Genomic DNA, 25,528 nt, shown 5'->3' on the forward strand with positions numbered 1-25,528 from the left:
TAGCAGCCTCCCTACTCCCACTTTCCCCAGAATCCAGGAAAGAGAAAAACACTCTCATGCTAATAGAAACACAAAGGCCCGTTCCTAGGACCAGGATATTAACTGGTCTGAGTCATTTGGTTGTGTTTCAACAAAGCTCCGGGGGGCACCTGCTAGTGACCAGAAAACTCTCTCCTTTCAATCCACAGCTCTTGGTCCACCTCAAGACCCCATACGTACTATTCCATTGTATATATGTACTAAGGGATCATGTTACTAAAGGTGAAATTGCAGGCACCCTGGCAGGGGTGGGGGCAGAATGGGGGGGAGGACTCTCCCTACCCCCTCTTTAATCACATCCTGCCCCTCATCCCCTCCCCAGTAGGGTCTCTGCCCTGGCTTTCTGAGCCCTTACCCAGACTGCTGTCTCTATGTGATCTAAGCATTTAAATGGAATCATTCATCCTCTACAGGAGCCCAAATTAAAGTCCTATTACCACCTCCCTTCCACCCTGCTGAATAGAAATGGAAAAAACAAACAAACAAACAAACAAACAAAAACCCTCCAGGCATCATCATGGCAAAGCATGTAACAGGAAAGTAGACCGTCTCGAGGCACAGCCCCTTCCCACTGCTGCAGCTTATCCGATGCTTGTCTGCAGATAATGCTTATGCGCAGCCAGTGTACCTGACTCGGTCCCCCATCTCCCCTTTCCTGTAACAGCCATTGGCGGACCTATGGCTTGATAAAAGTACGGAAAAACAGTTCAACATTGTCCACGACTGACTTATTGTCCCACCGTTCAAGCGGCTCTCATCACTTGACGAATATGAGCATAGTTAGGACCGGAATACAGGACAGCCGGCCAGTCACCCCACGCTTTCCTCATCCAGCCTCCTGCGCCCTCTCTGGCATCCTTTCTCTTACTTCTCTCTCACCATAATGGTGCCTGGTGCTGGCTAGACATCGACATGACACATGCCGCCGACTGCACCCTGGGATGTGCCAGGGATCTCGTGTGCAGTGTCTCTCTCTAATCCATACATGACCTCAGATGCGAAAGTTCAGCGTAATTGAAAAACTTGACTGAGGTCACATCCCTCATTCCTGATAGAGCTGATTCAAGCATCGCGCTTTCCCCTACACGGTGCCCTCTTATTTATGAGTCCTCTGCAAGGGGTTACCGAGCCCAACAGGGGCATTTATATTTAAGAACAAACTCCAGAACACTGAAAAGCTTCCCCGGTGTCGGGGGTGGGGGGGGGAGGGGTGGAATTTCCGGCGTGCGCAGCCACGTTTAGGCAGAACGTCGGCTCAGCGCCCCAACCTGTATCCACAGCCCAGCTGGAGAGCTCGGGAGCCGAAAAGACCTCAGCGACCACGGATTCACTTTACAGAATGATTTCCCCCAAGATGACAGACCTGGGGAGTGGCTGATTCCAGGCTGCGGCACTTTCCACTGCAGGTGAGGAGGTGTAACCCACCCACCTGTTACCTGTGTCCCCACCTGTGTCCCCACCCGCCAGGTGCTCCAGCTCTGGCATTTCCTCTGCCCGGAGGGCGGCCGGTCCACCAGTCTAGCCGTTCCGACCTCTTGTGTCCGGAGCGGCAGAGTTACTGCTGGAGATTCCAGAAGAACCCTGTCCCCTCCGCGTGTGTTTGTTTAGAATTGTAAACGCCTGTTTTCCCAGTGGGGGTCTTAGAGCTAGCAGATCCTCAGGGTCCCTTTAGGAGTTCGAGACTCGGATTCTTCAGGTCCCGTCCAACTCCCAAATTGCTATGATTCAAAGATCAGAACCGTGAATAATCAGCCTGGCCTCAAGCCAGGATGGGCAGTGCTGCTTTCATGGAACTTCCTCCCCCTCTTTATATAAACAGGCCCGCCCCGGTTTGGCTCCTGTGGCGTTGTCCGCTAGGCATCCTCCCGCCACAGAGAAGCCCGCCCACCCGGAGCCACTGACCCCACCCCCTGCCTTGAAATTTAAAGGAGGCGGGAGCTGTGCAGGGGCAGCAGAGCCGAGGTCCTGCAGAGCCTGGGGCTGAAGAGGACGCTCTCGGAGGAGGGGAGAAGGCTCGCGGCGGTGGTAGGTTGGATTCTGTGCTTCTCTGTACCCCAACTTCTGTTCTCTCTCTTAAAAGTCTTTCTGAGCCGATGAAGGAATGTCTACACCGAAGGGCTGACTTTGTAATTCAGGCCAAAAGGGGATTAGCTAGAATCCTCGTCCAGGGGCAGATTTCTTTTTGAATGTGCATCTCGTTGGGATGGGCTGAAGTGTTTGCAGGGGCCAGGTCGTCAGGGGAAGAGAGAGGATAGAACGGTTGTGTTTCCTGGAGAGGAAATCTCTGCTTGCAAAGGGGAAAGAGAAAAGAATGATACAGAAATGCTCTGAATAGTCAATGGGCACACCTTATGACTCACGGGCAAGAAATGTGACATGGGCTGATGGGGTCAGAGCTGGGAGGGTCCCTGGGGGACGGGGTCTGAGCCCATGGGGAAACTGAGGCTGGGCTGGGCAGTGAGTGAGTTGCCCACAGAGGATTCACCGGGAGGGAAGTGCTGGGTGGGAGGGAAGTGCTGGGCGGGAGAAGTGGATGACAGTCCCAGGGAGGCCTCTGATCTCCCCCCTCGTCCCCCACCTCCAAGGCAGGTTTTTTGCCTGGAGTGCAAGGGGTGGGGCTGTTGGAGGACTTTTCGATTACAGGGGAAAATAACAGCAGTGTCTTCTATTCCCAGAGCACTCTGCAGGGACCGTAGGAGGCTCTCTAGGCTTTCAGTGCTATTATCTTTATTTTCTTAACCTCCCAAGGAGGGAGGGTAGGAGGGCAAAGGGAAAGGAAGGAACTCTCAGGTAACTGAGGACAAACTCAAGCCCAAAGCCGTGTGGTAGTGATGACTGATGTGGATAGCAATGGTGGTCTCCTGCAGCAGCTGGTGGATGACAGAAAAAAATTACGTGTGTGTGTGTGTGTATATGTGTGCAATCCCATGAAGAAATTCTGAAACACAACCGTTAAGTGGAATTCCCTCAAAAGGACTTCCTAGCAATTCTTGCCAGTGGACAGGAGACTCATCCCGGGATCTAGACACTGACTGGTCCAGAATCAATAGATGACGGTCAGACTGCGCTGCCGGGTAAGTGCTTCCTGTGAGAGCAAAGCCAGATGGGGCACACAGCAGAGACGCCGTGAATATTGAAATAGAAATAGCTCCATCCTACCCATCAACTGATTCCACCTAAAACATTCTCAGAGACACCAGCCTTGAATCGCTCTTGTCACGAGCAGGTGACAGGCTGCTCTCTGCCTGAATGGCGCCGTCTCTGTGCAGACTCTCCAGGACCATCTCAGTTTATTTTGTGGATCCCCATATGAGAGTCTCCCAGTGATGCTGCTGCTCTCAGGTGCTTCTGCACCAGCCTGGAAAAGTTCCTGCTTCGAGGGGAAGATAAATGATCCCGTTACTAGTTTTTGCTCATGGAGGCGGAACTCTTGCACCTGGGGACCTAGCATGTTGGTGAGCAGAGCTGGTGATCAGTATATTTCAAATGATTGTAACAAGCAACCCAGCCACACCCCTGGTGGTGTGACTTGAAGCCACCATCACCATGTAAGGCTTTTGTAAGTGGGTAGCCAGCACCACAGAGCATCTGGGGAAGGTACAGCCCAGGTGGGGTCTGTCACTAATCCACCTACAGGAGTTCCTCTGGTCCTGGAGTTTTACAGCAGTGTAAGGGGCCCTTTGGCTAGATGATCATTTGGGAGGAGCAGCGCTGGCTTTAGATCTTCCGAAGCTTCCAGAGCTTGGGCAGGTTATTTGGATCAGAGGTTGAGGTGGCAGCATGATTCATGGCATTGATAGTGGGCTTAGTTCTGGTCAAAATTCAAAATCCACGTGCTTCTCTGAATACCGAGTATCTGGTGGGGAGGGAACATTTGGGTTTTGAGCTAAAGTGTTCAGTTTTGATGACTCTTTGGCATCTGCAGTCTCAGAGTAAAATTCCTATTTTCTATGAGTGATTTTCCGCTCTGTTCTGATAAGATGGCCATCAATGAGTGACCAGAATATTCTGTCCATTCCTTCTCTGGGCCATTTGCTTTGCACAGAGAAAAATTCTGTCGCTAGTTTCAGGTGGTAAACCTCACCCCAGTCGACCAGCTCACAAAACCAAGTGGTGAGTCTCCAGTGAAGCCAGATAAAAAGCGAGGATGCTTTAGACTCACGGAAAGTTCCAGCTAGAAAGAATCCTCAAGACCGTCTGCCCTGGCTCAACCCCAAGTCCAGCTGCGTGGTCTCCTGCTATTGGCTTAGGTGTCTGCTTACATATAAGGACAGCACATTCTCTGAGTGAGGTTTTGTGCATTTAACATTCCACTTTCCTTCCTGGGAAAAAGACTTCTGTAGAAGGGTGTAGAGGGAAAGATGAGCCTTTTGATCGCCTGAAAGTTAAGACCTCTGATGAAGGGAAAAGGAACCAGGTGCCGAGTCCATAGCAGGCATTTCATAATCAGTTTTTGAAGGCACGACTCAGGCAAGCTGTGGTTCTGATGGTGATTCCCCAGGAAGTGCTAGCGGCTGTTCTTCCTGTGGAACTGATACAGTCAAGGGTCCTTAGCAGCTGCCCACACCGTCCACACCAATGGCCATGATCTGGAAGGGGAGTCTTGGCCGTGGGCTCAGCTGAGCTGCACAGGAGGGCTACGTGACGCTCCTGATACATGCACAGTGGCTTGGAGAGGTTTGGCCTGATTCCACCTGGAGCCTCTGACAGACCACTTCAAGGTCAGGCTGAATCCAGATACTAGGAGATCTTTGTATTAAGAGCCTTTTTTGTTTCTTATAGAGTCGCAAGGATTCCTTTAACTTACAATTAGACATTAGGGAATCCAAGTTGAACTCCTCCCCCAAGGCCCCTACATCCCTAGGACTCTCGGGCTTTCCAAACCACACTTCCTCCTAGGGACACCCTCCAAGGGAGAGCCTGGGGTGTGTGACTCAGACTCCTTTGCCCAAAGAAAGGTGTCCGTGCTGGAGATTAAGAGGCTCTGGCTGCCTGCTGCCACTACCCGGGGCCCCAAACATTGGGCCCGTCTTGGGCCAGCGACACCTCTCCAGTGCCTGGCTCACTCCTGCCTTTGTTCGACAAACAGCTTATGTAGTGTCCATTCCAGAAAGCCCACTTCGACCAGCGCCCACCTCAACAAGGGTGACCTGCATCCCCTCCTTCACATCCCAGCAGGACCCCTTCTTCCTCTGTGTGCCCACCTTCCACCCACCCGACCCCTGCATGTCACAGCGCCGATCTGTGGGGTGTGCTTGTCTAGTTACTCGTCTGTCCCCTTCCTAGACTATGAGGTTTTGTGGATGGAGCGCGTGTGTCTTTATACCGCAGAGCCCGTGCCTGGTGCATGGTTGGTGCTCAGGTTACACAGAGTAAATCACCTGTGAATTCAGGAAGAGAGGAAACCAGAATGAGCCAGGGCTCGGGTCAAGGTGGATGGGATGGGGGATCGGATGGCACCCAGGAGGCTCCCAGGCCCCTTGGTTAGAGGCCTCTAACCGGGGGAGGCGGGGAGGGGCTCGGCAGGACGCTAAACCCGGTATCCTACTATGAATAATGTAGAACAGAAAGCCCACCAATGACTGGTCTCTGCTGGTTATTCACATGTGGTCACAAAAGAGGAATTTGTTTTATTTTGCAGCAAGAGCCAGTGTCTGCCACCTGGGCTGCAGAGGGAAAGGGGAGATCTGGTTTTGTTTTGTTTTGTTTTCTGAGAAGCTCCAGTTTCCTTATTTTTCTTGCCTAGTGTCTCTGGTTTTCAAACATTTGCATGGTCTGCATCAGACAGCCCTTATCAGTACTGAGGGCCTGACCTTCCAGCTGCCTCGCCGCGAACTCCACCTTCCTCTCAGAGGCCAGAGTGGCCCTGGCGTGTGTGGTGTAAGTAGGCCTGGGAAAGGTGAACAAAAAAACAGATTGAAAATCGGATAAAAGACATCACCCCATGATCCAGGAAATAAGGGCTCCAGTTAATACTGATCTGTGCACATAGCTGAAGGGCATGAAACTTGACTTCAGTCGTAAAGAATCCAGTTACAGGTTATCGCAAGATCTCCAGATAATGTAGGAGACAGGACTTGGTATTAACACTTGAACTTGATGATGACCCCATAGAACTTGGCTTCCCTTCTAGTCAACGTTCCAAGCAGAAGCTGTGAACTTTGGCGCTCCCCCGTCCAAAGGGCGCTCCTGGCAGTAAGTATCGTACAGTTAATTGCTGTGCGCAGGCCAGCAACTGGGGGCTTTACCTGCTTCTTCGCTAATTGTCATCACAGTGGGGCAGGGTGGAAAGGACTAACCCATTAGAAAACCAGGAACCACATACAGCCTGTAAGCGGTGGTTAGAGTTTGAACTAAGGCCCCAGAGGCTATGCTCCCAGCATTCCAGCCAGCAGCTCCTCTCCACAGCAACTCTGAGCACATTAACAACACGACAGTCCAGCATCAGGACCCAGTAAGAGTCGTGGAAAGAGCGACTGTTGGGTTTTCGGTAGAACCGGGTGTCTTGAGACCCTACTCCTCCCTTTACAAGACGTGTCACGTCAGAGCAAGTTCCTTATACTTTTTTGAAGTTCAATTCTCTCATCCACAAACATGAGATAACAATATTGACTTAAATGATTCAATGGATGCCTGGCAGGGGGTCACAGCTCCCGTACCAGATGAGTAAGTGGCATTCATCCACACGCATTTCTCAAAAATGTGCTATCACAGTCACTTTCATGTGAGCCTCATAAAATATGGACGGAGTTCCGCATGTAGCAATACAAGGAAAGCCCCTGCTAATTTTCTCCTGATTTACGTGTGTTGAAATCTGGAAGGAGACTGAAGGATTATCAAATGATTGCGTATTTCATTCCTTGTAGTGATGCTTGCTTTAGGGAGAGGAAGGAACAGGCAAAACGAGCTCATTGCTGAACAAGATTCTCCCTTAGATTATCGTTCGATTGCAGGTTTGTTGAGATTCAGACTTGGGGATGACATGTCCTTGCACTGACTCGCGAAGTTAGCTTTGCCAGCTGAACCTTCTGTTTTCTTTGCAAGGGTCTAAGTTTATAAGGAAAGGATTTCTTTTGTTTTTACTGTACAGGAGGCAAGATGGACTTCTATTTTCCTAGACCCACAGCTGCACTCCCTGAGTTCCTCCAGATGAGCAGGGTTACCCGGCAGACGGTGGAGAGGTGCGGCAGTGGCAATGCTCAGGACAGATTGTTCTGAGTATGTTGATGTCGTATAAAACTTGGACACAGGTCATGTGCCTATATTTTGAAGATGCTTTGCAGGGAATTCTGCCCTGAGTAACAGTGGAGATGGGAGTGGATGGGAGGTGCCAGGAGAGGATTTTTATCCTACTTACCTCACTGGAATCAATCCAATTAGATAAGAAACAGACTCCTCTCTTTTTCCTTAGCTATAAAGAGTTCTGTTCCGGAAGAGATTACTTTTTTAAAAAAAATTACTATTTAAAAAAAATTTTATTGGAGTCTAGTTGATTTACGGTGTTGTGCTAGTTTCAGGTGTCCAGCACAGTGATTCAGTTTATATATATATATATACACACATTCTTTTTCAGATTCTTTTCCCATATAGGTTATTATAGAATATTGAATAGAGTTCCCTGTGCTATACAGTAGGTCCTTATTAGTTATCTATTGATATTTTATATATAGTAGTGTGTGTATGCTGATCCCAAGCTCCTAATTTTTCCCTCCCCCCTCCACGTTTCCCCTTTGGTAACCTTAAATTTGTTTTCAAAATCTGTGAGTATGTTTCTGTTTCGTAAATACGTTCATTTATATCATTATTTAAAATTAGATTCCACATATAAGTGATACCATATGGTATCTGTCTTTCGCTGTCTGACTTACTTCACTCAGTATGATCACCTCTAGGGAAAAGCTAAGAGTTGCTTCTGTGCTGGCAGTTTTGGGAAATGGTTTTTACTCTGAGAGCATGAGCTCTATAAAAAGCAAGACCTGTATAGGTGGGACCAGAGCTACCAAGCTAACGGCTCCGGCCCCGGGCTCTGACGCTGGTCCAGACACAGGTGTGCTTTTGTGGGAGCTCAACCCCCTTTCCAAAGCCGGCTTCTTCCTCCCATCTCACTTCATCTCTTGCCCTGACGTAGCGACATGCCTTTGCTGTTCCAAGGCGTTCTGACCTACCGTTTCTTTTCTGATTTGTTGGCATCCCTCCTGGCATGCTGGTTGCCCGGGGCGGGAGGAGGGGAGGGCAGGGCGGGGAAGCTGTTTTTTGTCTTAAGGTCCTGAGTCATTTTGGAGTATTGGTGTCCTTGGAGACTGACTTTCTCTTACTCAGATTTCCAGAGAGAAGCTTTGCAAAGCAATAACATCCCAAGAATCCTCTTTACCAAAGATTAAGGTAGCAAACCTTGCACACTGGTGCAAAATTTGATAACAGTTTCAATTTACCTTTATCTTTCCCTTGCAATTTCCACGGGCCTCCAGCTTGCTCACGTTTCTGCCTTTTTCTTGCTGCCAAAAGTAGACACTGCAAGTCCTCAAGTTCTTTAACTTCCGGGCAATTGCACTGTTCGTACCTAGAATCACAGAACTCGATTGATTGACTGCATTGGTCCAGACCTTTATTGCAGGTCACGTTATGGGACGTGGTTGAGTGTTTCCATGAAAGTACTTATCCGCACGTATAAATGTTTCACAGGTCACACAGCGTCTGTTCTCACAATAGAAACCACAGAATGTCAGCCCTGGAGGAAGCCTTGAGAGTCTAGCCCTCTTGGTTTTGCATCCCTGGGAGCAGATTTGACGTCTCAAAATATAGATGCTTTTTGGAAGGGCAGCACATTAATTTTTATGCAGTCACACCATTTGCGAATGAGCGTATCTGTTCTTTTCCTAAGAGCAGAAATTTCTAGGGGCAGGTGGACAGAACGGGTCATTGCAAAGGACAGTGAAAGACCCTGAGGACAAGCCTCCACGGCATTTCCCCAGACCCTTCCTCTGGCTGTCCTGCTGCCATTCCCATGGCCTCGCCCCACCCAGACTCTAGCCGTTACAAACTGCTGCCCATCAATCAGCATTCCCCGTGTCACCACTGCAGAAAGGAACCCTGTGCTCCTGGCTGGCGTGATTAGTTTCCCAGCCACAGTGGCACCCTCAGCTCCTGGAGACTAACCCTCCTCCCTGGTTACCACACCATTGTTCTTCCCTGGAGCAGTCATCATTCACAGTTGTTCAGAGGTCAGAGAACAGAGTCACTTTGTCTCTGCAGCCAAGCAGGATCCAGCACCGCTTCTAGGCAGGTCCGGGGTCGCCCTGGAGGCAGAGGTTGCAGGCTGGTCCCACACAAGGATGCCCGCCAGCTCAGCCCGCGAATCCAGGCCACGCTTTAGTTGCCACGTGTCCTGATGTTTCTAATTTGCACAGATTCTTTGTCAACTTGCCAAGCTCTGCATCTACTGAACTTCATCCCCTGAGAGGGTGCCTCTTGCAAATCTACAAAACTCAACTTTATGTGCCCGGGGGAGCTGCCAGGGCTGGGGCTTTGGGAGCGTGGAGACCACGGGCCTTAGAATCATTCCATACTCCCCGCCATACAGTGATGCTTCCAGTGACTCAGGGATTCTAGTCCCAAAAAAGTCTGTCATTCTCATGGTCTTCTTTTTACTTGTCTTTCCTCCATTCTTCCCTCCCTCCCTCCCTCCCTCCTTCCCTCCTTCCCTCCTTCCTTCCTTCCTTCTTTCCTTCCTTTCTCCTCTTACTTCCTTACTTTTTTAGTTCTTTGATTCTGGGAAACTATTAAATACAGCAAAAGGAAAGGAGCACAGAAAAAATTACAAGTCTTGTATTTATAAAATGAACCTCCAAAGGACTTCTTATGCTTATTCCTCAAATCCCCCACTCCTACTGGCCTCACATGGGCAACCGACACCTCTCCCTTTGGTGGGAGCTTGCGGTCCAGGGCTGAGGTCCGCCCTGGCATGGACCCCAGGGTCCTGGGTCCGGTCTGCTTTGCTGGGGTCACTTGTTCTTTGTCCAGGCACTGCCCCCAGACCTCCACACCCCCTGCCATCTCTACAAGGCAAAACCAGGACACAGTTTTCCTCCTTCCCTCTCACTCCCTTGTCTTGGGAAGGCACTGCTTGTCTGCAGGCGGGATGACTCATTTCTTTGTCATCCTCTCACCCCACTTGGCCCGTCCAGCTGCTTCCATCCCCTTTGTGCAGTGAGGATAGAGACATCATGTGATTTGTGTGAGGCTCTTAGGCACTGGATCAGCTCCAGGCCCAGCAAGGCCAAACGAAGCAGAGGACTGATAAGGACTGATAGAAGAGAGACAGGCTCCAACTGTCCCAGAGCAGAAGAAAAAATACACTCCTTCTGCTGATTCTTTAGCTGCAAAAGGGTCTGAGGCCATGCAGCTGTTGGAGCCTTTACACTCAGCCCTCAGTGCATCCCTCCCCCCACCTGGCTCCCCTTCCCCCATTTGTCCAGGGAATGCAAATGTCTTAATGCTCCACTTGGCACTTTGCAATTTTCCAGCATCTAGGCTTGTGCTCCACTTAGGATGACCTTGAGTTCTTGAAATTACATGGTAACTTGACGGGCATCCACCGCGTATGAGGGGAATGAACTTGCTGGAAGCCCTGGCTGGTTGGCAGGCGAGATGAAGAATCAAGTTCCCTGTTCGTGGGCTCGTTCATTGTTTGATTCAGAATTTGCTCGTCAAGTCCTGAGAGGGCAGAGCTCTCCCATCGCCAAGGCTTGGCTGAGATAATGCAGCTGCGACAACCTATAAACGTGAAAAATGATTAACAGCAGGAAGAGAGAGGGGGAATGTGTTTAAGAAGACCTATTTTAAAAGGTTGTAAGTACTGGGTTAAAATTAAGAAGGGGAATTGAAGAGGAATTTGGGGAAATTTTGACAAAGGGGAAATTCGAGGAACACTGAGCAAGAAATTCTGGAATGATCGCCTGTGATCAGAAGACTCCCCCGTGGGCTCCTGTTCGGATGCCCTTGACCCCCTAGTTCTTCCTTCTGAAACTGCCTGGAACCAGTGTGTCGCAGCAAGCTTCCTGCAATGAGGGAGAAATGGGCCCCCAAGAAGCGCACACCACCCTGCCCTGCCCGGGACGGGGCCCTGGGCAGCCGGATTGGAACAAAGACCCAGATCCTGGCTTCCTTCTGTTTCCTTCGCAGTAGGGGAGGGGTGTGCTGGCTGGCAGGACGCCCTCTGAGCCTGAGGAAACTCTCTGCCCAGACTGTCCGGCCCCCTCTCCGCCCCCCCACAGCTCCGTGCCCTCCTCTGCCTGTCACCAGCGTCCCGGAAGGTCACTGGGGCACAGAGCATCTCCCACCATCTCCCTCTATGTTTTCATCCTCGCTCTGAAGGGAGCTTGTGGTTGAGGGGACAGCACCTCCGACAGGAAGGGAGCCCGAGCCAGCGCCAGGGTCAAAGTCCCGGACGTCTCTGAATCCGGGGGACCCTTCAGATGCTTGGGATGAGGGGGAGGGATGGGACCCAGAGTTGTTGTGACTGAGGGGAAGTGAGTCAAGGGAAGAAAAGCCCTGATTTAATTCTTGCGGACGACGGAGTGAGTGGAGCTGCCAGACCACAAAATAACATCCCAACCGACCAACCCACTTCGGGCTGCTGAGGGTGAGGGCACCGGGGCAAGGCACACGGAACCAAGGATGTGGGTCCAGGAAGATCTGAGTCTGATGACCAAACCAGATGTCTCCCCTCCTTTCTGCAAATCTGCACTTCACAGGCCCCGTCTATCAAAGAGAGGCTGGTTTCCCGATGGAGCCGGGGGGGGGGGGGGGGGGGGGGTGCTGGGGGGGAGTTGGGGGCGGGAGACTTTCCTTTGTTGGACAAGGAGGCGTGGACGCTCTAAGTGGAAGAGCTCAGGCCGTCTGAGGCAGGCTGGCTCTGAGCTGTGCCAGCAACAGAATTCCTACGGTTTCCTCTACAAATGTCAGAACTGAGACATCAGCCGACCCCAGGGCAGCAACTGGGCCCATCTAGTCAACCCCAGGGCAGCAACTGGGCCCATCTAGTCAGCCCCAGGGCAGCAGCTCACTTCAAGGGAAACCAGACCAGCACCCTGAGGTCCCAGGCTGCCAAGAAGTGCCAGAGGTGGTCTCAGCCTTCAGCCCACAGAAATGTCTGGGCAAGATCACCTTCCAGCAAGCCATGCCCATCATCAGATGGATGGATAAACAAGATGTGGTCCATGCAGATGGTGGCATATTATCCAGCCTTAAAAAGGAAGGAAATTCTGACCCATGCTACGATACGGATGGCCCTTGAGAGCATTATGCCCAGTGAAATAAGTCAGACCCAAAAAGACAAACACTATATAAGCCCATTTATATGAGGTACCTGGAATAGTCATAGTAAGTAGGATGGTGGTTGCCAGGGGAACGGGGAATTCGGGTTTCCCCGGTACAGAGCTTCAGTTTGGGAAGATGACAGTTTGGAGGTGGACGGTGGTGACGGCTGCACAACAATGTGAAGGAACTTAATGCCACTGAACTTACACTCAGAATCTGTTAAAATGGTAAATTTTGTTATGTGTATTTTACCACAATAAAAAAGGTATACGGTAAGAAGACACCATCCTTCAGACACTTGCCGTGGCCTCTCCTGCCGTGGGCGCCGACGCTGGGGGGGACCGGCAGACTCCTGCACTTCGCTCTCCTCTTGGTCCTGTCACATCACACGGTTAAGGTTTCTTCCCCTCTTCTTCCAGAATTTAAGGGACACTGAGGAAACGATGAACGCAGTGAAGAGAGAGATCTTGTGTGTGCTGCTGCTCTGTGGAGCTGTCTTCAGTTCACCCAGCCAGGTGGGTGTGCCCTCCTGTCTGTGCCAGCACACACCTGGATACACACCTGGACACACACCTGGACACACACCTGGACACACTCCCCTTGGTGGACGGTGCTCGGGATCCAGGCTTCCAGCGGAACCCTAGGCACTCGTTCTGACTTGAGTAAACACTGCCTCTCGATGCCTTCTTTGGGGCTGTTTTTTTGTTTGTTTTTTTGCAGTACGCGGGCCTCTCACTGTTGTGGCCTCTCCCGTTGCGGAGCACAGGCTCCGGACGCGCAGGCTCAGCGGCCATGGCTCACGGGCCCAGCCGCTCCGCGGCATGTGGGATCTTCCCGGACCGGGGCACGATCCCGTGTTCCCTGCATCGGCAGGCGGACTCTCAACCACTGCGCCACCAGGGAAGCCCTTTGGGGCTGTTTTTAAAGGATGTGTCTGAATGAATCCATAAAGTATTTATAAAAGACAGTACAGGCGCTGTGAGCCGTGGAAGCAGGCGAGCTGCCCGTGTACTGTGTACTATCTACTTGGGATGGAAGCTACACAACACACGTGCTCTCTGCAGATGCCTGGCAGCTCAGGGCATCATTCAGGCCACGTAAGCGATGCCCGCACAGCAGGATTTTAGAGAAGGGAGAGTTGGGGCAGCTATTTGGAGGAGATGGGATTGCAGGGGCCGGGGTGGTGCATGCAACCCCACTAACCCACATGTGCCTATTTTAATTTAAAATTAATTAAAGTTAAATAAAATTTAAAATTCACTTCAGTCACACCACATTTGAAGTGCTCAGTCGTCACATGTGACCAGTGGCTACCGCATCGCACGGCCTGGATGTTAAACATTTCCATCATTCAGAAAGTCCTTTTGGACAGGACTAGTCTAGAAGGGGGGAAAGAATTAGACAGCAAGGCAGGTGATGGACATTCCACCTGGGCCCATTATCTGAGGGGGATACTCTGGGCAGGTGGCCTCTGATTGGTGGGTTGATGGTGGTCTTCTGGTTTGACCACCCTTATTCCTAAGACACCCAGCATGTGCTGACTCTTCCTCTGCCCCTGGTTTCTTTGCAGGAAATCCACAGGCGACTCAGGAGAGGAGCCAGATCGCACAGAGGTGGAGGTGAGATGTCACTGGGGTGGAGGCAAGTCAGGCTCAAGGTCAGGGTCAGGGTCAGGGTGCTTTAGTCTCCAGGGGGGATTTTTTTCCATGTGACCTGCTTACTCAAAATCCGTGAAGGTGAGACTCTGCTAAGATGCTTTTGTCCTGTCTCTCCATTCACACAGTCTCTGAGGGGACAGGAACAGGTCCTCAAGGGGTCAGGATGCCTGGGAGTCGCTCGCTGCTGGGAGCCTGCAAGCCCAGTGGCACAAAGGAAAACGGATTAGAATGTTACACAGATGAGAACAGAGCCCAGAGAGATGGAATGACTTGCCCAGGGTCACACAGCCGCCGGGCCGCACGGTCCTGGTCCTCCAGGGCCTTTCCCTGGGCTGTGATCCCTACCGCCTCCCACTCCATTCAGCATCTTTGTTAACTAGCTTCTCTGTGTCTCTGTTTCTTCGGTTGGTAACTCAGGGATGACTAACCTGGGTTGCTTCACGGAAGTGCTGTGGGAAGACCATCTCTGTGAGGCCGTGTCTAGAGTTGAGACTAGAAACCCAAGGAACGTTCCCACTAGGATCCCAAGAATAAAACGTGCTCACGGCCCAATTGTCTTGACGCTGATCTGAAGAGCTGCAGGCCCCGCTGCAGGTCCCAGATCGTCCCTCCTCCCTCATGACCTACCTCTCTGGGGGCTGGAAGGCTCTGCAACACCCATTTAAGGTGGAAGTTTCCCCAGAGTGAGTCACAGCTTAACTCTCACTGCTTCCGCGGTCGGATAGCACAGTGCTTCCTGCAAACGTACCCTGGCCCCAACGGCCCTCTAAAGGAACAGCAGTATTGTTGACAGTGAACGTGTGTCACCGCTTCAATTCATTAAAAGTTAAAGATGTTTTAAGTTTGCATTCTGGGTTGCAAACAGAGAGAGAGAAAAAGGGAAAGTGTATTAATGGGAGTACTTCAACTATTTTCATTATACCAAAGTACTAATGGAAGTAGCAAATTTTCTGCACAGACTAAAATGTCAATTTTCTTTGTTTGGGACCAGAAATGCATCATCTCAGTGTGGTAATGCTAATGTGGATCAAAAATTCTGGTAGGCAATTGCGTACACGTGCATATTTTTGATGAATTAAAATGAAAAATTAGAGTATTACCTAATAAATGTGTTTTGATAGATAAACTCTTTCAAAACAAGGGCCCATCAGAGGAAAAACAATAAAAGGGGTCTTTTTTATTGTTTTTCATAAGTGTATTTCATTGAAACTAAAATAAGGAAATAGGAGAAATACACCATTATATTCTATTATATATTTCAAGAAAATAACTGATTTTCATAGGAAATTGAATGTAAAGATCACACAGTCATAGGGAAAGTAATATTGGCACTGCCCCTAATAAACTGAATCTGAAATTGTTTTTGAAAACTGAAAGGGGTCTTTGGTGACAAAATATCGGGTATTTGTTGTCTTCTGGCTGAGAGCAAGGAAGGAATAAAGGACAGATTGTCCCAAAAGTGAGCAGGATTGCCGGGGGTGGGGGTTGGGGTGGGGGTGGCGTCAGTTTGGGGTGAGTCGGGCCCTAAAGAGGCCGGCCTGTCTGTCGTTACAGTGACCTGCAGAGACGAGAAAACACAGATGACGTACCTGCAACATGAGTCCTGGCTGCGGCCCCTGCTCAGGGGCAACAGGGTGGAGCACTGCTGGTGCAACGGTGGCCGGGCCCAGTGCCACTCGGTGCCCGTCAACAGTACGTGTCCACCCAAGCCAGGCTGTGAGCCTCGAGTCCAGTCTCACGGCCCCAGCCCTGTCCGTCACGGTCCCGGGCCTGTCTACCCTTCAAATGGGGCTGCAGGCACGCTCTGCCCTAGGCCAAGGTGAAGGTGCCGAGCAGAAAGCATGAGGCCGTGAGCCTCAGTTTGCTCATCTGCAAAATGGGAGAACAGTCATTCAGACTTCGTGGTCGGCTGTGAGGAGTCAATGAGTTCGTTTTTGTGGAGTGCTCAGAATCGTGTGTGCACGTAGACGGCACGCTTCAACTTTGACTCATATATTCTTGGGCTGCTTGGAAAGTAATTAGGGGTTCCCTTGCTTCTACTTGACAGGTTGCAGCAAACCTCGGTGCTTCAATAGGGGGACATGTTGGCAGGCCCTCTATTCCTCAGAGTTTGTCTGCCAGTGCCCTGAAGGGTTCATTGGGAAACGCTGCGAAATAGGTGAGTGATAGGTGGGTGGCTGTGAGACAGGGACCCACCAGGGTGAAATCCCACCTGCAAACCTACCCAGAAAGGAAAGCAAGTGTGCAGTGACGGGGGAAGGATCGGGGTGGGATGGGATGGGTCATCCGAGGGTGGTTAGGGCCTCGGGCACAAATCTGGAGGCTGGCGTGGTCCCCATCAGCGGGGTGACCCAGTCACCCAAGCAGCTCAGCAGCTACTGCCTCAGTGGTTTGAGGTGAGACCCCCTTTGGAAACTAAAGGAAAGGAGGATTCACATGGGAGGAGTTGTGTGTCCTGTTTCCCCTCAGATGCCAGTGCCACATGCTACCAGGACCAGGGCATCACCTACAGGGGCACGTGGAGCACAGCGGAGAGCGGGGCCGAGTGCGTCAACTGGAACAGCAGCAGCCTGGCCATGAAGCCCTACAGTGGGCGCAGGCCTGATGCCATCAGGCTGGGCCTCGGGAATCACAACTACTGCAGGTGAGAGGGCCGCCTTCCCCGCCCTGGAGGGTCTTCTCTGCTGAGAAGCTGCCACAGTCGGGGAAAGACCTGCGTCAACTCTGTCAGGGTTTCCAGAGAAGTTACAGGAGATGTGTATACATAAAGAGATTTATTTTAAGGAATTGGCTCACGTGTTTGTGGGAGCTGGTAGGTCTGGAATCTGTAGGCAGGCTCCCCAAGCTGGAAGCTCAGACACGAGTCGATACTGCAGTCCTGAGACAGAACTTCTTCTCAGCTTTTGCTCTTAGTGCCTTCAACTGCTTAGATGCAGCCCACCCACACTATGGAGGAGAATCTCCTTTACTTAAAGTCTGCTGACTGCAGATGTGAACCACATTGACCCAGCCCTGCCCAGCACCACCTAGGTTGGCGTTTGATCAAACAACGGGGCGCAGTAGCCAAGTTAGCCCATAAAGCTCACCATCACGGTGCCCCCCTTGTCAGCGTGGCAGCCACGTGCACCTGTAAACCACGCTTAATTTCCAAATAAAGACGATTACAAGGTCATACCTCCACCCAACACGATCTGACTCTCCTGTGTACAACAAACACGTGTAACTCTATCCCTGGAGGAGGTGCAGAGCCCTTGGCCCGAGAGGCGGGCCTCACTCTTCACCTCCCCTGGCCTTCCTGGCTGATTTTCAGAAACCCAGACCAAGACTTAAAGCCCTGGTGCTACACCTTCAAGGCAGGGAAGTACATCTCCGAGTTCTGCAGCACGCCAGCCTGCGGCAAGGGTAAGTGCCGCTTCCCCATGGCCTCTGTAGCCTCACGGGGTGCGGGAAGGGTCTGGGGACAGCGCTGACGGTCCTTCTGCAAACGAGGAAACAAAGGACTGGGCTGGTAGCTAATCATTTCGGTGTCAGAGGGAAGGAAGTCAAGAGGCTTGGGTCCTCGCCCAAGCTTGGCATCTAACTAGCTGTTTGACCTTGAGCTGATCTCAGCACAGCTCTGACCCTCTGTTTCCTCATCAACAGAGAAGATGGGGCTGTATCGGTGATTTCCAGTCCCTTTGAGAAGGCATGGAGGTTCTCTCTTTTTTGATTAATGGACCTGTTTCTCAAGATTTCTCTCTGTCTCTGTAAAGACTTTTAATGTGAGAAAATTTCCCAGATTGAAAAAACACTCAGTTACAAAAAGGTACTGTGAATTCAGTGGTGCTTTCGCAAATGATGATGTTATTTATCACAATAGTAGAGAAAATGTGTTTTAAAGTTCTAAATATACATTTACAAAAATTGTGTACATTCAGTCTACAGGTGACGCTGATATTCCTGTGAATTTAAGAACTCTTTAGAGTAACTCTAAAGCCTCCTCCCCACCCTCCAGCTCGGGTATAAATTGGGAGTCACTGGTCCCGATGACCTTAAAGGTCCCTTGTCACTGTGCTATCTGTGCCTTGTAGTATACTTTGTCAGTTTCATGTGGGGAGAAAAGAGGGTAAAATGGGACAAATACGCAGCATTTGAAGGTTCATACTCTCCCTTCCTTCCCAAGTCCAACAAATCCTTCAGGTCCCTAGCGGACAATATCTGAGAAAACTGGGTCTGCCCACGTGTCCCCCCATTGAAGCACCCAGGTTCCCAGCAGCCTGTCAAGTATACACAAGGAAGCCCCTAATTGCTTTCCAAGCAGCTCCAGGAATAATCCCCGCTAGCTGAACTCAGCACCCTTTCCTGCCGAACCTGAATATCCCTCAGAGTCTCTCTTAACACAGCCATCAAGGAAGCCACAGCCCATGATGGAGGCTGGCACTGGAAGGAAGCCACTTACCACCCCGTGTGAAAGGGCTTGAAGGACAGAAGAAGGGTGGTGGGCTGCCGGCCTTGGGCGTCCCAGGCCGGCAGCTCTGCTTTAGGCCCTGCTGCAAACCCCACTTGCCTGCTTTAGCATTTAAGTGGCTTTGTTTCAGTTTGAGATTTCCTGTGTTCCAGAAAAAGATGGGGACTGCTACCAGGGGAAGGGGCTGGCGTACCGCGGCACCCGCAGCCTCACCACGTCTGGGGCCTCCTGCCTCCCGTGGAGTTCCATGATCCTGATGGGCAAGATTAACACCGCCTGGAAGAGCAACGCGCAGGCCCTGGGCCTGGGCAAGCACAATCACTGCCGGTGCGCAGCGCAGGGTCCGGGGCGTCTGCGCAGAGGGCGGGGTTGGACCGGGATGGGAGGGGTCTGATGCTGAAAGTTACATGAAAGACCCAGTGGGTGGGAGGGAACCATAGATGTGATCCAGCCCAACCTATTCATTTGCACGTGTCGTGAAAAGGAACGTCCTCCAGTTTCTTGACCCAAATCCCATGTTAGAGGGTCTGTCCTCATCTGTGCTGTCCTCACGTGGCCCCTTTGTTCCATCCTAAGAGTCTTCTAGCACAGCTGGGAGATGAAGACGTAATGTTAATGACAGAAGAAAAAAGTTACAGTCATTTCCCTCTGGTGGGGCCTGCGGCTGAGCCCAGCCCGGGGCTCAGGGTCCTCCTTCCCAGCTGGGCAGCCTTCCCCTCTTCCCTGGCTTGTGATGTGATTGGAAACCTTCCCTCCTTATGACTAGGAACCCAGATGGGGACGCCCAGCCTTGGTGCCACGTGCTGAAGGATGGCCAGCTGACGTGGGAGTATTGCGACGTGCCCCAGTGTGGTAAGGCCAGCTGTGGCCACCTCCCCGTGCCCAGCCTCATTCCTGACCGTGTCCTCTGCCGCTTCCCGTGTCTTCCAGGCTGCTCTCCCGCCTTCTCCCAGAGCCCAGTTAACAGAGGGGGGACGGGGTTACCCAGAGCGGGTGGAGACCTAGAGAAATGCAAGTTGGCACGCTTTGCTAAAAAATGAAACTTTAGAAATCGTCTGAGCACCGATTGTTATTACTCGGTCCCTGTGAACACACAGATCAGCCAGACTGTTCCTCAGGGCACATAGAGTTTAACTGGGCAGGTAAGACATAAACTACCAGCGAACTCACGACCAAGGTCACGCACGGCGCATCCTCAGCGGGCAGTACCAGTGGGCTGGCAGTATTAGGAAAACTTCGTGAGGGGGCAGGCTGTCCCGTGGGCCTGGAAGGATAGGTACGGCTGAGTCGATGGGAGAGCAATGGGGTAGACATTCCCCAGGAAGAAGCTGCAATGCCTCATTATTTCTTAAGCCAGGAAGTGGCTGCAGGAAAAAAGTAGAGGTAACAAAGCACCGCAGAAAGACCCCTGGCTACGGAGTCAGGTCGGGGTTCTAATCCAGGTGCCGTTGTGACCTCGGCAAAAAGGTCCCAGCCTCTGAGGCTGGGTGCCGTGAGGGTTAAGGATCGTGTCTGTACAGTGCTTAACGTGTCCTGGATACTCAGCACACGCAGGCTGTGGATTGATTGCCGTGGAGATGGCTCCATCCCTCTGTACAGCCTGCAGAAGTGCATCGGGGGTAGAAACCCGGGTTCCCAGTCAAGACACCAGGATGGGGCTCAGGGACCTCGCCCAGGCCCACAGGTCTGACCCCGGCTCTGCCCTTCCCTCCCCAGTCACCTGTGGCCTGAGACAGTACAAGCAGCCCCAGCTCCGCATCAAAGGAGGCCTCTTCGCGGACATCACCTCCCACCCGTGGCAGGCCGCCATCTTCGTCAGGAACAGGAGGTCCCCAGGAGAGCGGTTTCTGTGTGGGGGGGTCCTGATCAGCTCCTGCTGGGTGCTGTCGGCCGCCCACTGCTTCCAGGAGAGGTAGGAATGAGAACCCGGTGCCCCCGCCTCCTCTCTAAGGCCTTAGACCAGGCCCATTAGAGAAGAGCATCCTCGAGCTGTCTCTCCATCAGGTATCCTCCCAACCATCTCAAGGTGGTCCTGGGCAGGACGTACCGGCTGGTCCCTGGAAAGGAAGAGCAGACGTTTGAAGTAGAAAAATACATCGTCCATAAGGAATTCGATGATGACACTTACAACAATGACATAGGTAAGATGTCTGGCTCTCCCTGCTGCCGCGGGAACTCCAGACCCACACGCATGCAATCCCACCTCCTCCCCCCAGACCCCCGCCCCCTCCCTCCTCTCCCCTGAAATCCTCGCTCTCTTCCTCGCCCCGCCTCCCAGCGCTGCTGCAGCTGAACTCGGACTCACTGACCTGCGCCCTGGAGAGCAACGCCGTCCGCACCGTCTGCCTCCCAGACGCCGGCCTGCAGCTGCCGGACTGGACAGAGTGCGAGCTGTCTGGCTACGGGAAGCACGAGGCCTGTGAGTGGGAGGACATCTCGGCCCCATTCTGCCCATCTGGGGGTGGACCGGAGCACATGTGCTGACCAGAGAGAGGAAAAAGTAGCCCGATGAGTTTCCACCCTCGGGACAGGCACCGCCGCCGTGACTGTGACCGTGAGGGCAAGTTCCTGCCTAGCGAGGCCCCAGCGTCTGCCCTCCCAGCCTCACAGGGTGGCCGTGCAGGTCAAGAGGGGTCTGAGCAGCACAAGGGTTTTAAGAGCCTAAGATTTCAAGGAGGTTCTGATAAGAAGTGGAGTGAGCTTAGTTAAGGGTGGGGTGCCTGGACTCTGCCGTCGGGTAGCCCTGAGTTCAAATCCTTGCCCTGCACCTTGCAAGCAGTGTGATCCAGACATGGATTTTTATTTCATGATGCTCCAAGCCTCTGTTTACTCAGTGGCAAGAAAAGGATAGATTATGGGCTTTAAATGAGATATTAGGTTAAGCCAGTGGTTCTCAACTGGGGTGATCTTGCCCCTCAGGAAACACTTGGCGATGTCAGTTATTGTGACAACTCAGGATGGAGGTTTATACCAGCCTTTAGTGAGTAGAAGCCAAGGATGCTGCCGACCATCTACAATGCACGGGACAGCCCCCTGCAAAAACATTCTCTGGCCCCAATGTCCCTCGTGCCGCTGTCGAGAAACCCTGGGTGAAACTCTATGAAACTGCTGTTTCTGTAGGTCAAAAGAAGAAAATATTGGCCATTTCATAGGCTCCAACTTAATACGTGTAAAAGGTTGATAAATGTTAGCTCTTATTGGAAAGTTCGGCTTTCTCTTTCCAAAAGGTTTATAAATAACTTTCCCTAAAACCGCAAGACGCCTTCCTCCTCTGTTTCAGCTTCTCCATTCTACTCTGAGCGCCTGAAGGAGGCCCATGTCAGGCTGTACCCATCCAGCCGCTGCACTTCCCAGTATTTGTTTAACAGGGCTGTCACCAACAACATGCTGTGTGCCGGAGACACACGAAGCGGTGGGGACCAAGCAAACCTGCATGACGCCTGCCAGGTAAACACGAGCCTCTCTCCTCCCCTGAGCCTCCCCCTCCAAGGGCAGAAATGCTCCTTGGCCGACAGGTTCTTAACCAAGATAAAAAGTGATACCCAGAAAGCAGTGATTCATCTCAGTGAGGTGCTGGGGATCTAGACGAGGACCTCAGAGAATAAAGCAACTGGAGCAAGATCAAAGCCACCCAAACTCAGGGCTTCCCTGGTGGCGCAGTGGTTGAGAGTTCGCCTGCCGATGCAGGGGATGCGGGTTCGTGCCCCGGTCCGGGAAGATCCCACATGCCGCGGAGTGGCTGGGCCCGTGAGCCATGGCCACTGAGCCTGCGCGTCTGGAGCCTGTGCTCCGCAACGGGAGGGGCCACAACAGTAAGAGGCCCGCGTACCGCAAAAAAAAACAAAAAACAAAAAAGTCACCCAAACTCAAGAAATCTAAGCTGCAGGAAATTTCCCCAGTGTCTGCACCAGAACCACCACCTGGTACAGGATTTCCTGTAAGCCCAGGCAATTAAATACTATCAAAGTGATGGATAAAGCAACACAAATTAAGACATCTTTGTCTTCTGTGGGTGCTGGGGAACTGGAGTCCATTGTGTAGAGGGGGAAGTCGGAATGGCACCTTCCCGGGAAGTAGGACACAGATGATTTATGAGATAAGTTTTAGGAACTCAAGTTCAGCCCTCAGATGAGGGTTTTCCCCTGGGAAAGCACACTCTTTGGGGGTCTCTGTGTTAGCATCCCTATCAGAGGTAGTATGTACTTGTATTTCATGATAACTGGGTGTAAGACACAGACCAACCTGTGTACTTAGGACCTAAATAGAGCCAAGGAGCCGTCCATGCTGGGCTGTTTTCCTGCCCACAGTGTGCCGGGCTCCCCACTGAGGCTGGGGAGGAGGGGATAGAGACAGCAGGGCCGGGCTCTTGCACTGAGGACTGTAGGCTTAGTTCTCATGTGGAGACCACACCAGCATCTCCCCTGCTTGGCTCCTTGACAGCCTCTGGTCCCTCTCTGAAAGGTTTTTTCAGACACCTCCACCACCTAGCTCGACAGTCACAAAAGGTTCTCTGCAAGAGGAAACCGTGATCTATCAGCTAGTGTTACCCACAGGGTGCGTGGCCTCCTTAATCAATGGAAATTGATCAGAGGCCTGACAAGAAATTCAGGCAAGGCTTTACTGGGGACCCTGCAGATGCAGGGGGAAGCGAGAACAAACAACAGATTCCCTTGCTTGCGTGCTCACTGAGCGGGGGAGAGCTGGTCCCTTATAGGAGGAGAGGGTAGGGTCGGGTCCAGGGGTTGGGCAGGAGGGGGTGCTTAGGTGGTCTGCCCACCCCTTAGGTGGTGTTTTGTGCAGGGGGCATGTGCAGTACCCTGCTTTTGCTCCCGGCTCTTCATAAGTGGCAACTGAGTTTTTTGGTCTTTCGTATCTTTTGTCTATAATTTGCCCCAGCTAATATGCACACAGCTATTTTTAGTCCCATACAGTTTCTTTGTATTTTGTTGCTCCAGCAGAGGTGTATCCAGGTGCAAGCATTGCAGCAAAGGGTCCCAGGTCCCAGCCTGTCTCACTAGCAGCAAGTTAAAAACGAAACCAGAAATCATTTCGATTCAATATGACAACAGCTAACAATTACCAGGAGTTTTACTAAATGCCACACATTGTTCACAGAGCTTTTCAAACTTTCTCTCAATTAATTCCCATAACCTTACAAGGAAGGCAGTATGATTTCTATTTTAGATTATTATTATTCAGTATCATTCAGGTAAGAATACTGAAGCCCAGTTAGACTGAGGCTGCACAGCTAGTAAGTGGTGGAGTTACAGCCTGGGTGGGGACCTGAAATGTACAAGAAATGATCTCAATTCCGCTTTACCAGGTAGCTACAACCTGATTCTGTAAAGGCCCAAGGTCATGGAGATAAAATTTCCCTCCCCGAACTGAGCACTTTGAAGAATACATAGGAAGGGCTTCCCTGGTGGCGCAGTGGTTAAGAATCCGCTTGCCAATGCAGGGGACACAGGTTCGAGCCCTGGTCCGGGATGATCCCACATGCCGCAGAGCAACTAAAACCATGCGCCACAACTACTGAACCTGAGCTCTAGAGCCCGTGAGCCACATCTACTGAGCCCACGTGCCACAACTATTGAAGCCCGCATGCCTAGAGCCCGTGCTCCGCAACACGAGAAGCTACTGCAGTGAGAGGCCCGCGCACCGCAACAAAGAGTAGCCCCCGCTTGCTGCAGCTAGAGAGCCCATGCGCAGCAACAAAGACCCAACGCAGCCAAAATAAATAAAAGTAAAATAAATGAATTTATTTAAAAAAAAAAGAGTACATAGGAACACTACAAGCATTCACCCTAACCTCCCCCCAAAGAGTCTGCGTTTTTGCAAAGAGCTGACCTGTTCTCCCTTCTGCAGGGTGACTCGGGCGGCCCCCTGGTGTGTATGAAGGACGACCACATGATCTTGGTCGGCATCATCAGCTGGGGCCTCGGCTGTGGCCAGAAGGGCGTTCCGGGCGTGTACACCAAGGTTACTAATTACCTGGACTGGGTTCGGGACAACACACGACCATGACCAGGGGCACCGGTTCCCTGCATCACGGAGACCCTGTTTCCTTCACCTCCGAGGATGCACTGCGGCAGGGGCTTCTTCACGCAGCACAAGTCGGGGAGGATGGATTTCCATAGGTACTTTCCGTTTTGGAAGTTTTCGGGGCTTCAGGTCTGAAACATACTCTGTCAGATGGGAAGAGGGGTAAACGCCAGCCCCTCCTGGAATCCCAGTCCCCGAGGCAGAAGCCCACCTCCTCTGTCCACGTGAGCAGCTTTAGAGACGGGACCGCAAAGGTGAAAGTGTGTCTCAGTAGGCAAAGATAACTGGATCCTTCAGGAAAGAAGGGTTAGAAATATTCTATTAGGAATAGAATGTCTATTTCTAGTCACAGGGAAGGCCAGCAGGAGCCTCCTCATAAGGGACGGGCTGGGTGGCCAGGTTACGTGCCTCAAATCCAGCCTTCAAATCAAGTGTCAGGGTTTCCCTTTCTCCGGCTATACCTCTTGGAAGGAATCCTGTTGTGTAGAGTGTACTTCTTTTTTCTTTATAAATTTCATCATAGGACAGGAGACATGTATCATTTTAATAACTAATAAACTAGGCTCTAGCGTATTTATATCAGTTCATTTTTGTTTATACTGTTGGCACACCTGTATGATACTGTACTGGAATAATAAATTGATATATTTTTCACATATTTTCTACGCATCAGAGTGGAATCGTTCTGTTACATGCAGTATCCGACAGCTTTTATTCATGTTACTTGTGTCCACGTTCTTTGACTCGTTGGAAATATTTCCTTTCATTCATTCAGAATAGTTGCGGCATACAAGGCCCTGTGCCGGGTGATGTAAATGGTACAGAGGGGGAAGAAAGGAGCTCTTGGTTTGACAGGAAGATAGGGATTTAGGGAAATAAGAAGGCTGAATGGAGATGGACCACAAAATAGCAGACAGAAAGTTTTACTGAAATTCAGCTGCAGGAAGGACTCAAGAATCTTTGAATTCTTGAGACGCAAGAGGGAGGAGATTATATGTATATGTACAGCTGATTCACTTTTTGT

The 25,528-nt window shown here is 51.4% G+C and overlaps 1 protein-coding gene across 1 annotated transcript; it reads left to right on the plus strand.

Annotated features, from left to right (window-relative positions):
- The first annotated feature begins 1,275 nt into the window (after positions 1 to 1,275).
- On the plus strand, positions 1,276 to 25,162 carry PLAT (plasminogen activator, tissue type). Its single transcript, XM_067721921.1, has 15 exons — positions 1,276 to 1,445; positions 1,859 to 2,064; positions 12,777 to 12,872; positions 13,928 to 13,976; positions 15,570 to 15,707; positions 16,063 to 16,173; positions 16,485 to 16,659; positions 17,326 to 17,417; positions 18,615 to 18,789; positions 19,229 to 19,314; positions 20,179 to 20,374; positions 20,467 to 20,603; positions 20,741 to 20,881; positions 21,743 to 21,909; positions 24,328 to 25,162. The coding sequence occupies exons 3-15, from the start codon at positions 12,801 to 12,803 to the stop codon at positions 24,484 to 24,486; spliced, it is 1,698 nt and encodes a 565-aa protein (XP_067578022.1). The 5' UTR covers positions 1,276 to 1,445; positions 1,859 to 2,064; positions 12,777 to 12,800; the 3' UTR covers positions 24,487 to 25,162.
- The last annotated feature ends 366 nt before the right edge of the window (positions 25,163 to 25,528 follow it).

The sequence above is a fragment of the Pseudorca crassidens genome, chromosome 21 (genome assembly GCF_039906515.1).
Source record: "Pseudorca crassidens isolate mPseCra1 chromosome 21, mPseCra1.hap1, whole genome shotgun sequence".
Classification (NCBI taxonomy): domain Eukaryota; kingdom Metazoa; phylum Chordata; class Mammalia; order Artiodactyla; family Delphinidae; genus Pseudorca; species Pseudorca crassidens.